The following is a 13,541-nucleotide window of genomic DNA, read 5'->3' as shown; positions in this document are numbered from 1 at the left end:
TCCTACATCCTGTCTAGAGTGTAGCTAGGTTTGAAAAGATTTGTTTCAATGCTTATTAAAAAGAAAAAAAAAGAAAATAATTGCTTCAAGGCAGGAAACAAAGACAGGATCTAGCGAGATGTGTTGAAATAGGAATTGTAAGTGATCGAGGAGAAAAACAAGTACCAATGAGTCTAGATTTGGTACTGGTGGGTTTGATTGAACTGAAGTGTCAGCACAAGGATGATTGATGAAGGTGGGTCTGGATTGGAGATCAGTTCCCATGATTTGTGTTGAGAAAAATATATATAAATTTTAAATCACAAGCAACATGCTCAAATCAAAGTAAGCGTGAGCTCCCTGTCCCTTGTGCTTGTGCCACCATGACGTGTTGATATGATCTGTGATCATTACATCCCATGCATAATTTTTTCTTTAGAATTTTGGCTAAGGGAGTACCATCCAATGATGCCTATAAATTCTAGTATAATAAGTTGCCGGTGTAGTGCTCAAGAAAGAAAAAAAAAAGGGCCGGCTACAAATTGATGGAAATCTCCTTCAATTCTCTCTCATTCAAAACTGGCCATTTGGGGGGTGGCAAAGCTTTAATTTGGGTATTAAAGCCTGGTCGGAGGTGATTGAAGCATACTGTTCACAATGATTAACTATTCTCTTAAGTTATTTGAGGTGGTTCAATCATCTTTAAAAACAATTAAAAATGGTTTTATCACTTTTAAACTTTTCTTTAAGAATAATCAAATCACTCTTTAGTCACAAAGACGAATTACTATTTTTTCTCTCTTGTACATTGCTTTACATACTATCATGGCTATCAATCTAAGAACGTACTTGTATTGAAGAATAGTAATTGACAAGATCATATTTGTTTAAACAACAATGAGATATTTTATAATTCACGGTCAATCATAATTAATTATATGATTATACGGTCTCTTGCTCAAACACTAAAAAAAAAAAAAAAAAAAAAAAAAATTGGAGTAGGAGAGAGCGTGGTTTCACGTAGGGGGGGAGGAGGACGTAAGGTAAGAGTACGAAATGGGGAAGGAAAAGACAGGAAGGGAAGGGGAGGGAGGTGGGCCCCGAAAAAGACATGGCCCGACCTTTTTGACCAGAAGAAGAGGGAGGGAGGAGGGGAGGCCATGCTCACGTCTTATCAACGATAATCGATGATGGAATATAACTGAAATATCTTTTTGCAAAGTACAACTTCCTACCTTTATAAAGAAAGACTGTCTATTAGCCTATTTAGGTCTTTAGCCCTACCCCTCCTATGGATTTGCCCTACCCCCTACACTACTTCTCTTTCCCCCCAATAACAACACCACACTACACACAAAACAAATTGGTTTGTCCACTGTCAACTGAACCTGTGAACCTTTTTCGTTAGGTCCCCGTAATTCTTTGGAATTAAATCCCACTGTTTTGAGTTAATAGTAAGAGTTAAAAACGTTGAATAATAAAGGTTGTTGCACCTCTCTTTAAGGTAATCGGCCACCCCATTGAAGAGCAGTCGACCACTATTTCAACGGGTGAGGAGGCGGTCGATTATCTTAATAAGGTGTTTGGGGTGGGCTGACTAGTCTCGACAAAGTGGTTGAAACTGTTCAACCACCTCAGTAGATGACTTGGGGTAGTGTACAACTTTTTTCTCAATAAATGTTACACATTCTCACTTTTACACTCCCAAGTATGAACCATTTACACTTTATACCGCCAAGTTAAAAATGTAAAAATGAGAAAATGTATAGCATTTTATTTTATTGCTAAACACCCCTATAACTATCTTAGAAGTAGTCAACCACCCTTTAAATCATTTCTCTTTTTTATTTTGATGGCCAAAGACCTCAAGCCCTTATGGGGGTGGTCAACCACCCCACTTAGAGATAAGGGGGGTGGTCGGTCATCTTTCAAGGAGTAGTTGAGGTGGCCGACCACCCTTTGATATTGAGGGGTGGCTAATTAGCCTCTTGGGCCACCATTCCCTTGAGGGAATTTTCCTGTCCCGAGGAATTATAAGAGAGCTTATCATTGGGGGGCTTTGATATGTAAAAACACTATTTTGCTTATGTTATGTGAATGATTTCTGTAAACACGGAATACATAACAGGGGTAAATTTTAAGTTATGAGAGAACTTAAACATTAGATTTTAAGGAAACCTAACTTTTTAGATTTTCAAGAAATATAAAAATCATTTTCCAAACACAATGTTTGGGATTAACAATTAAACTAGGGAACAACTAAACAACAATGATAACCAGACTCTAATACTATGACTCCAATACTATCTAATACATTAAGTCTAATCTTGAAATATTGATAACAAAACTAATTTAAACTAATCTTAAATAAAATATAATTTTTATTAAATAGAATTCTACTCTAATTCAATGTCTACTTTATCTTTGCATTGCTTCCGTAACAGCTTAATTTATTGGCAAGACTAGTTCACTCTTAGAAACTCTCTCAATCCTTAATTCATCGACAACAAAACAAACAAGAAAATACAAGGAAAAAGACAAAAACCCACAAAATAGCTGCAACCATCGGAGCAAGGAGCAAAGAAAGGCTTGCTGGAGGATCCTGGCCGAGAGTGAGGAAGTTGCACAAGAGCGTGGATGCTAGAGAGTGACTCGGAAAAAAGGCGATGGATGGAGATGGAAAGGCGGAGTCACGACAAGCGGTGCTTTTGGGCATCAAACCAAAAAAAAAAAAAAAAAAGAAGAAGAAGAAGAAGCTCCAAGTAAAAAATGGTACACAAGAGAAAAACCGCACAGGCGAGGAGGAGGGGGGGAAGCTCTCTCAATCCTAAATATTAAGAAGGGCTAAAATAAATCAATTTATAAGAGAAGGAAGTGTACTAATGAGAAATTGTTTAATTCATCCGCCTAGTAAAATCAAATTTTGTCTATCTCAAAGATGACCCAAACTTGTTAAAAGCTTTTTACTTATCCCTTTTGTTTTCTATTTTTAAAAGAAAAGCATTAATAATTAACAACTTAAAATACAATATACTCAAAATTATTTTAACATTTATTTCATATTAAAATACTTTTCAAAAAAAAAAAAAAAAACACAATCAAAATATACATTAATAAATGAAGCCCAATGTCGTACCTTATATGTGATAGTATGATGTAGAACGCATCAAGAGGTCCTTTATGAGTGATTAATTAGGTAGATGAGTGATAAAAATTTAAAAAATTTTTTTTAAAAAAAAATTAAAAATTATTGGTCGGTAATCAGTTAAAAATTTTATACCGATAAGCTTATCGGTCGGTTAAAATTTTTTTATCGGTTAACCAATATGACCGATAAGTTATTTTAATTTTTAATTTTTTAAAATTTTAAAATTTAATATTTATTATTAAAAGTTAAAACCAAAACAACGTCGAATTTCCTTCCAATGAAGAATTTCAATTTTGCCATTTTGAATCAGATAAAGCTTGATTTTTTGGTTGACATATTTTGTTCATTAGAACAAAAATGGGCTTCCAGAAGCTAGAACAGTATAACCGATTTTGCATTTCTGCTCATGGAGCAATCTCAGATGATGCTCCCAGTAAGAGAGAGAGTTTATTATATTAATATAAACTTTTTTTTAAAAAAAAGCCTAATAAAAAGCCCACAAAACTCAATCTAGCAATTCTAAAATTAAATTTAAGCCCAATTAGCAATCAGTAAAAAAGCCCAATAAAAAGCCCACAAAAGCCCAAACCGGTATAACCGACCGATTAACCGACCGGTTAACCGATTACCGATTTGACCGATAATTTTCGGTTAAGACTTCTTATCGGTCGGTAATCGGTTAAGATTTGGTTAACCGATAGCTTATCGGTTAACCGACCGATAAGTCCATTAACCGGTCTTAACCGACCGAAACCCAGCCCTACTTATGATTATTAAAATAAATAAATAAAACGTTTCTCTCTCTTCTCTACTATCTCCTCTCTCCTTTTATGATTCTCTCTCCTCTCTCCTCTCTCCTCTCATATATATATAATATAATTAGAAAAACAAATAATTTAATGATATAATGAATGATTAAGGTAAGTTATTGGTGTATATTTTGACATAGGAAAATAAAAAGTAGTTTGAATCCTTAAATATAAGAAAAATGACGAGAAAGCTGCTGGAAATGCTCTAAGCAAAATTTAGGGTTAATTTTCTTTAAGTCCATCGATTTAAGATTTAGTTTACGAGTTTTTGTCAGTTTAGGGTGTTTTTGTTCATTAAGAATTATAAGTCTTTATTTGTAATAATTATTAATTATTATCCCTTAAGGCTTAAGAGTCTTTATTTAATTTGTTTTAGAATTTCCTGTAATCTTATGATTAAGAATTATAGGACATGTTATGAATCTCTACTATTTTAGCATATTTTTCCCATTATGAGGTTTTGCAAATTATTTGGTAAAATCCTCATATCCTCTATTTCTAAAGAGTAACGCTATATATATATCGTATTTTTATCTCACAATGCTAGCTTTACGATTTAACCTTTTTTTTTTCGCTATTTGTTAGAGTGCTCAATAAATCTGTTGACCATTGTGGCTCTTGACAATAAAAAAATAAAAAATAAAAAATAAAAAACTCCTAATTTTTTACCATGTCAATTTATTCAAAATAACAAGAGAAGTGAGAGAATGGTTCTTAGAGGAGGCCCTCTCACACATCTTTACCGAAAGAGGGGCCGTGATTCAGAGTATACGGCGTGCTTAGCACACTGTGAAGGAATTTTTTTTTTTAATATTTTAATGCAAAAAATAAATTTTCACGTGGCGTGCCTCTTTTCATTCACCCCCAAAGAGAAGAGAGAAGAAGAGTGATATCTACTTTCAAGGGGTCCTGCCCTTTGGAAAGAGAGTCAAGTCTTACATGGGACTTTACACTCACGGGGCCACCTGTAAGGATAAATTTTCTGCAACCACTGAGCTAAAGTACACATGGAAGGGTGCTGTGCTTTTTTTATTTTTTATTTTTTGGAAAAAATACGTTTATATATTAATAGTAAACCCTACTCTTGTAAATTAGTTTCATGGAAGGGTAATGACTCATAAGTAAAGCTCAAATTACCCTTACTTAAAGAAACATAATAAATCCCTTCAAAAATAGTAATAATAATAATAATAATAAATGGGTGTGAATAATTTTCAATTGAAGGGGACTTTTATTAGTTATCTCAGCTTTACAACACCCCATCTCCTAGGACTTGGCAAAATGAGAAAGTGATTTCTGACTTTTTTTTCTTATTAATCTAGCTTTTTCCAATTGGGAGGTTATGAAAATTCACAAAAGTGAAAATTTTTGCACTCATCATATATAGTATATTGGGTGGTAGCAAGAGTTTTCTCGAGCTGTATTCTCACCTTCTTTTTCCCCTTTCTTTCATCCCAATTTGTAGTGGTAAAGATCCACCCCCTCTCTCTTATAATTGCTCTTTGTTTTTGAATGTAAGATTTATTAAAATTTTTTTAAAAAAAGAAAAATAAAAGACACATACTAAATAAAATAAAATATAATTTTTAAAAATATATATATAATATAATGTTTTTAGAAAAATTTTCACACCTTTAAAGATTAGTTTTAAAAATATGATTGTTGAAAAAGAAAGAATAAATTTTTTTTAAAAAAAAAATTCACTTATCCTCGTGAACTATCACGTATTTTTCAATGTCTCCTTAAACTTTAAAAATTGATTATTCTCACAATTATTTTACCCTGACTAACATGACGTGTTTTAAATACTTTTTTTTTAAACAAATAATTAACATAAAATACACCACGCTAGCCAATGTGGATCTGATAATTGGGGTGTTGTTTGTTAAACATCACATTCTCCCACATTTTTCAAAAAAATCAACAACAAAATATTCTCACTTTTTATATCATATAATTTACTTTTTATTTCACATTATTCACTTTTTACTACTATTTAAATAAAAAAATTACTACAAAACAAAATTTTCTCACTTTTCAATACAACTTTTTCACTTTTTTATACTAATTATTACTCATATTTTTCCTCACCACTCATGAACAGTGCATTGTAAAGTCATTGATGTTTACCAAACAACACCCCATTGTTGTTGGGTGTCAAAGAAGCATTTTTCTTAACAATTTGCAATGTGGATTAATGATTCATCAACCCCTTTCAATCACCCCCATTCCGTTTGATTTATAGTTAACTTAAATTGCCAGCATATAAAATTTATGTTCTACTCCCATAAATTTTTTAAAAGTACAATTTTGCCTTTAGTTTAAAAAGATGGAAAAATTCAAAAATAGTTCATGTAGTTACACTAATTTGCAATAAGCTTTTAGTAGTATAAAAATGTTCTAAGAACTCCCTGTGATATACAAAACTAACAAATATGTTCCGATGTAACCCATCATTTTTCCCTAAAAAAAAGAACTAAAAAAAAAAAAGAAAAGAAAAGGAAAAATCATAAGAAGGAAGACCTACTGCTAAAAAAATAATAAACAAAAAAAAGTTGGAACCCTTTTTAATACACCTGAGACGAAAGCTCTTATGAGAAATGTTACGTACTCTCACTCTCACACTTTCTGATGTGAGAATGAAAATCATTATTGAATCCAAAATCCAATAATAATATATACAAAGCATATGATGATTTTTACCGTAATACATAAGATTGCGTGTAATACAAAAGCATCGTGCACTAAAAAAAGAAACAACTTCTGAAGAGAAACAAGAGTCGGCTGTGAGCATCGAAGCTCTTGGCCGCTCATGAGTCCTCACCGCTGAGATCTCCCCATCGAACATTGTGCTTTGCAGCGAGATAATGTGCTCCAACTGGTCCTCTACTACCATGTGGGTAGAGCTCTGGAACAATCTTCTTCTCTTCAAGTTCATTCAACAATGGCGTGAATAGTGCCCAAGCAGCATCAAGCTCATCACTTCTGATGAACAACCTCCGTTCCCCTTCTATTGCATCCAAGAGTAGCCGCTCATATGCATCCGGTATTTCACTTGGATACCTGCACATTAAGATTAACTGAAGATATAAACTGGTAACAAGAATGAGATCAATGGGTAACACATTGCCTTCAAAGATTAAAAAAAAGGGTGGGAAATATAATGTAACTCAAGATAATACCTCTTTCAACCATTTCCATTAAAGCAGAGGAAATTTATGTCACCATTTGTTAATGCTTTTTAGACCGTGTTTTGTTTTAAAGTGTGTTATGATATGACATAAATATAAAAGTAGTTTATGTTTTGAGAGTGTTTACTAATATTTTTGTTTTGAAAAGAGAAAACAAATACGAGAAGGTCTTTATCATTCGTATACCTTGCTCGATAAAGCAAATTTAGGTCGCTGCGATCAAGTCTCATTCCAAGACCAGGAACTTTGTTGTTGATCTTCAAATAAATGGCTTCATCAGGTTGTACACGAAGCACAAGCTCATTTGTAGCCTTATCTAAGTCCGTTCCAAAGTTTCGCTTGTACAGGTTTCCAGGGACATGTCTAAACTGAACTCTGATCTCTGCTCTGGAGTACCATTGCAACATTTTCAGATCATTCCATTTATTGAATCTCCACAGCATACATAAAAAGAAAAGATTCTCATCAAGAACAAATTTTACGTACCGCTTAGTATGGAGAGCCTTGCCAGCTTTCATCAGGAAAGGAACCCCATCCCATCTGGCATTATTAATGAAGAGAGCTGCTGCTGCAAAGGTTGGAGTGAGACTGTCGTTTGGCACAGTTGGGTCATCTGTATAAGCAGGATATGATTTCCCACCCTTGCTGTGGCCTTTATATTGACCAACAACCACATCTTCAAGCTGCAGTGGTCTCATTGACCTCAAGACCTTTACCTGAATCAAGGCCAGACCAACTAACTGGTCACTATATTACAATCCCCTCGTAAATGAAGCTACTCTTTCATGGGACTTTCGGAAACCGTTTCTAAATTCATATTCGATTTGGGGTGGAAAGACAAGGTGGTGGTGGTGTGTGTTGGGAGAGGTGGGTAGGAGTGCTAAAGTTATCAGAAGTTTTTCACTGAAGTTTTAGCTAGTTTTTCAAAAAGCCAGAGGTGATTATCAGAGAAGAAATAATTAAAACTGCAATCTTGATGGTAAAGAAAATAATTTTTTTTTATTTGTATGGTAACGAATATAAATAAGAAACCGGATAATACCTTTTCATTCCTGATATCCTCCGCATCTAAACTGACAGGAGACTCCATTGCGAAAAGTGCTAGTATTTGCAGAAGATGATTTTGCATTATATCTCGTATGATTCCATAGCTGTCAAAATATCTGAGAACACAAACAAAAACAAGGAAGTGATCATTGTCTGAGAAAGAATAATAATGTTATTTCAATACTTGTTTCATCTCACAACATATGGAGCTCACCCCCCTCGGCCTTCTGTACCAAAATCTTCAGAAAATATCAGTTGCACATTGCGGATGCAGTTCCGCGACCACAGAGGCTCAAAAATAAGGTTTGCGAACCGAAGCACTGAGAGATTCTCTACAAGCTCCTTGCCCAAGTAATGGTCAATCCTGAAATTATCAACAAGATCAATATTTTCTCACCAACTCTATAGGTACAGATTATCACAAAGCAATAATAAAAATGTACCTGAATATTTGGTCTTCAGCAAGGTACTGCTTCAAGCATCTCGTTAGCTCACCAGATGACTTTGAGTCACGACCAAAAGGCTTTTCAACAATAACCCTTGTCCACCCATTTTCTGAAGAAGCTCCAAGGCTAGCACATCTCGCGACATCAACAAATATATTTGGAGGTATTGATAAGTAAAATAACCTATTTGACAGTTTTCCAGCCTGAAAGAGTGCACTACCAGACAATTATCACAACACAAAAAAGTGTAAGCTTCAATAACAAGTCATTTATTGCTTCAAAGTTTAATTCCATGTCAATGCTAATCTAAACATTTAATAGGGCAACATAGAGATTAATTAGGATTGAAGTTATATGCTTTCATGCTACCGCAATAAATCTGTATACTATAATAAAGAACCCATTTCAGGTAAGTTTTAATTAGTATAGAATGGAATTTGGTTCTCTCTCTTTCTGTGGTTGGAAACAGGTATGCAACAACTAGTTATATCAGCTACTTAAAAAAAACATATGAAGCTCCATCAACGACAATTACCAGTAGCTATATTTCACAGTTGATACAGACAGACAAGAGATACAACCAAAAGGTACTGAATTCTATATCTTAAGTAGACAAATTACCTCTCTCTCTTTCAGCTTGCTGTTTAATTCTACGAAATGCTCCTCAGAATCATACAGTCCAGAATGGTAAAAGCATCTTTTCAAGAAATGATCCATTTTATCTTCACAATTTTCCCTGTTAAGTCATTGCCTCCAATCAATAGATGCAATATGGAAAACAGAAAATAAGTAGTTGTTTAGCAAAAATAGAACCTCTTGTCAATTCTGCAAGTCAAGGTTCTGCTAATCATGTTCCTCAGCTCCTCATCGGTCATTTTAGTCCGAGCATAACCAAACACGATAAAATTCTGCATAAACACAATTGAATGATAAAATGTAGAAACTGGTAAGCCATAGCCAAACGTTTAACTCATATCGAGAACTATGGATACCATTACAAAACAACAATATGAAGCAATGGAAGGATGGAACCTTGGGTAAACAATCTTCATAATAGAGCGCAAAAAGTGCTGGAAATATCTTCTTTTTGGCAAGGTCTCCTGAAGCGCCAACAATGGTTATGCTGAGGTGAGATTCTACGTTGTCCAGTTCTGAGAATGGAAGGGATCCCTTTTTCCCTCGAGGCTCAATATGTTTTTTGGCCAGAGGACTTCCAGCTGTACCTACTCCAAAATCCAATCTAAGATTGAACTTCAAGAAACTAAAGGTAAAAAAAAGAATGGTATTGAACATATTACAGACACATAAATGGAATGCCAACATAAAGAAGAGGCGAATCAGAAAACCAAATACACACCTAATCTTCCAAAGAAAATAACTTCCTCACAACTTGGTGAAATCGTTATCATTAATATTTCAAAATCATGTCAATAAACACTACATTGTGGCCGATCCACCAATATCTATGAATCTTTCAAAAATTAAAAAGATTGATTTTTCTACTGTCGAATTGGGCTACCTTAACAAGTTCAAAACTTTCTCATTTCTAGAAAACTTACTATTAGACCAACCACTATATAGCCAAATAGCGAATGTTTAGTAATCCAATAAGCATTCCCCAATCCCCATTATCATTGTGAATTAAGGGTTTTCCATCACTCTCTATGAGTGATAAAGCAAACAGAAAGCACCTTACAAGAAAACTCGAAATTAACTAACAATCTGAAACCAAATCAACAACCAAAAGACAATTCCTTTGGGCTTATGCACACGCATTTCTCTAACATAGAACAATACCAAGAAGTGGGAAACAGAAACCTGAGAATCACACATCCGAAAAAAGGCAAACGCACGAAAGCTGATTAGCTAACTAATCAAAACAGAAGAAAATGGGATAGTAAAGATCAATAGAAAAGCCAAAAACCGAACCATCTTGCAAAGAAACAGCATTGAGTGGATGCCCATTTGAGGATTTGAGCTGAAAGTGATTTCTGGCACGGATTCTTGGATGAATCAGAGAGACCCATGAGGAGGAATGTGGTTTTCTTGGCACTATGATGAATCTACTGGATAGATGTGTCCCATTCTTGAATGAAGAGGGTGTGAAGGTGGTAGAAGAAGAATAAGAGGAAGAAGAGCAAGGATTCAAGTGTCTAGCCATGCAATTTGGGTCACAAAAAACGAAGCTTTAGCTTTGAGCAATTATGGGAGATATATCCAAGAATGTGTCTATAGTTGTTTTTTTTTTTTTGTTTGTGGAAGACTTGTGTGGATCAAATAGATATCTCCCGGAGAAGAAAGAACATGGGCTCATCTCGCTGTCTAATATCTATTGGCCCTTTGAGCTGTTGGAAAGGCCAGTTAGACAAACTATCACACTCATTAGCAGTCGAATGCTAGGCAAATCCTCTATGTGAGGTCGAGGATTTTTTAATATAATCTTTTATTTTTTAATTACTTTGTTCAAGTGGCACTTTGGTTAACAGGGCGAGTGATTAGGGATGATTTTTTTGGTTAATTTTCTCAACTTAAATTTTGATGCAGCGATCCGTGGCTTCTTTTCTTTGGGAGTTATTATCTGTCCGAACTTATTTGAAAACTTTCTTTTTGGTAAGATAGAAAAGCTTCTTCAAAGTTATAGTGTAAGAATAGTTTTGTCTCTTCAAAAAATAAAAAAACAAAAATATTCATCCATTATAATTAACTGGATATTCTCCAATTCATTTGAACTGGAGAAGATCCTGTTCGGTTTTCACTAATCTAAGTGAAAGCATTCTCAATTATTCTTATAGTCCCAATTAGTGATATTAACCCCCTACAACATCAAAATTAAGTAGAACAATAAAAGATCAAACACAATAAAGTGGAAATCATTTGAAAAAGCACTTTAAAAATAAAACAACTTCGGAGGCAACCAAACCCCAACAAACTTTTCAATATAGAAGATTAAAATTACAATCAATTAATACTTAGTAGCCTAAAAGAAAGATCATCTCCCTGAGATGCTCAACCATTTTAGAGTACCCTATTATAACTTGCACAAATGGCAAGTAAGTAGCTGACTAAAACTAAAGTGTGAATGAGAAATCCGAAGGACAGCCTTGATGCATCCATTTTAGTTAAGAGGAGGGTCGAAGTCTTCTATTAGATTCCTTGATTTGTTCTATGGATATCTCAAGAAGAAGGCATATATTATAGAACAAATAATGAACAATGACACCAAGTTGAAAGTGGAAAAAGAATTGAAAGAAGCATTGAAGCTTGGGTGTTAATACCAACCAAAAAAAACAAAAAAAAAAAAGGATTGGGTGTTAATCATGACAAGATACTTGGCAGTCCATTCAAGAAACAAATGTTCTCTTTAAATGTTTGGGCTTCTATGCATTGTGCATGGGCCAACTCAAAGTCGATTGTTTCGGGCCATAGAAGCTATAGCCTATAGACTATAGTACATCCTATTTCTTTTGCTTTGGTCTAAATATATTAGAACAATAATTAATTATTAAATTAATTTTTTTAATATATTAAATAATTACCTTAGGTTACTCAAGCAACTTTTTACATAAAAATAAACATATGGCTATGAGTCCCCCATGTAACAAGCATATAAGAGTTCATTTTCTTTCAAATAACCATTTATTGATTGAAGTATTGAATGCTCTGTTCTCTAAGCCTGACAGTTTCTTATGACCTTTTTTTTTTTTTTTTTTAGTTTTACAGGTGATTCGTTGTCCGTCCAACTGCCTTAAAATACTTTTTAACAACTTAAACTATTCAATAATTGGTAATTTAACAAAATTTGTCTGGTTCCAAGCCCTTCCAAGCTCCGAGGTACATCATCATCGAATTAAAAGAAAAGACATATAAGATCAAAGAAAATGTTGATGGCAAGCACAGTGAGTTTTCTCGTCATGTGCTTCTATCTGTCTCTGAAAGTCTAAAACATATACCAACCATACTTTGAAGACTAACGAGCATTACAAATTCAGAGTAGCTCTAAATTGGCGAAAAATAGACTCTTGGGTTATGCTAGCTTACCTAGCAAATGGCTTATCGAATTGACCAAATTGGCCCTATTGGTTTAAGAAAATTTGGACTTTATCAAATTGACTTTAATACCTTAAATGAATTGGTAACACTTGGATCTGCCGTGTTTTTTTGGCTTCATTTTAGAGTGTTGAGTCGACGTCAGAGCCTCTCCATCACCCCCGCAAAAGGAGAGACGGGCAGAACACAATGAGAGGTAAGGGTAAAAAAAAGGTTAGTAAAATTTACTAACGGTCTCTGTTAACCATTTAGGCGGTTAATCAGCAGTTAGTAGTTAATAACCTTAAGAACTACTTTTTAAAAGAAAAGATTAAAAAAAAAATTAAAACTAAAAGAAAAAAATCAAAACGATGTCGTTTCTATGGTAATACGATATTATCCTATTACATACGACATCATTTCTAAATTTTTATATATATTTAAACATAAAAATAATGTCGTTTCATGTATTTATATATATAGACGGTTAGCAGTTTCTCTTAACCACCTTTAAAAGTGGTTAGCAGTTAATATGGTTATCGTTAGTACAGTTAACAAACAATTAATAACTGTTCGTTTTTTCATCGGTAATGAGAGGATGGCTCTTACAACTTCCCCTGCTACTTACTTGAGATGGCTCATGCATCTATCTGTTAGGGTTGAGGGTTGGTGAGATTTTTTTTTTTGGGTAGATTTTAATTCTCTCAAGTTGATTATGGAGCGTGTTAGTCTATTTGTTAATTTGTGAAATGCTAATGTATTCACATGTGATTGAAAGGGGGAAAAACTTTTTTGCTTTTCTTTTTTTCCTTTCGTATCAAATATTTGATCCTCTTAAAAAAGGTCCAGCTGTTAAAGCTAGCCCATCCACGTACACATCACCTGCTCAAATGTG

The 13,541-nt window shown here is 34.0% G+C and overlaps 1 protein-coding gene across 3 annotated transcripts; it reads right to left on the bottom strand.

The window, feature by feature from the left end:
• Positions 1-6,500: 6,500 nt before the first annotated feature.
• Positions 6,501-10,885, bottom strand: LOC132180321 (glucose-6-phosphate 1-dehydrogenase, chloroplastic). Of its 3 annotated transcripts, none has more exons than XM_059593108.2 (10): positions 10,550-10,885; positions 9,653-9,843; positions 9,434-9,528; positions 9,242-9,356; positions 8,618-8,823; positions 8,389-8,538; positions 8,170-8,290; positions 7,614-7,843; positions 7,314-7,514; positions 6,501-6,999 (listed from the first exon to the last, which is right to left on the bottom strand). In XM_059593108.2, exons 1-10 carry the CDS (start codon positions 10,779-10,781, stop codon positions 6,747-6,749), a joined length of 1,794 nt encoding a protein of 597 aa, XP_059449091.2. In that variant the 5' UTR covers positions 10,782-10,885; the 3' UTR covers positions 6,501-6,746. The 3 variants fall into 3 exon arrangements, with proteins under 3 accessions (XP_059449091.2, XP_059449092.2, XP_059449093.2); XM_059593109.2 differs by having other exon boundaries at positions 9,653-9,837; XM_059593110.2 differs by having other exon boundaries at positions 9,653-9,881; positions 10,550-10,733.
• Positions 10,886-13,541: the final 2,656 nt, after the last annotated feature.

This window comes from Corylus avellana, chromosome 5, assembly GCF_965113065.1.
Source record: "Corylus avellana chromosome 5, dhCorAvel1.hap1.2, whole genome shotgun sequence".
NCBI lineage: Eukaryota > Viridiplantae > Streptophyta > Magnoliopsida > Fagales > Betulaceae > Corylus > Corylus avellana.
The sequence above is the reverse complement of the archived record's forward strand: the minus strand, read 5'-3'. Positions and strand labels throughout refer to the sequence as shown.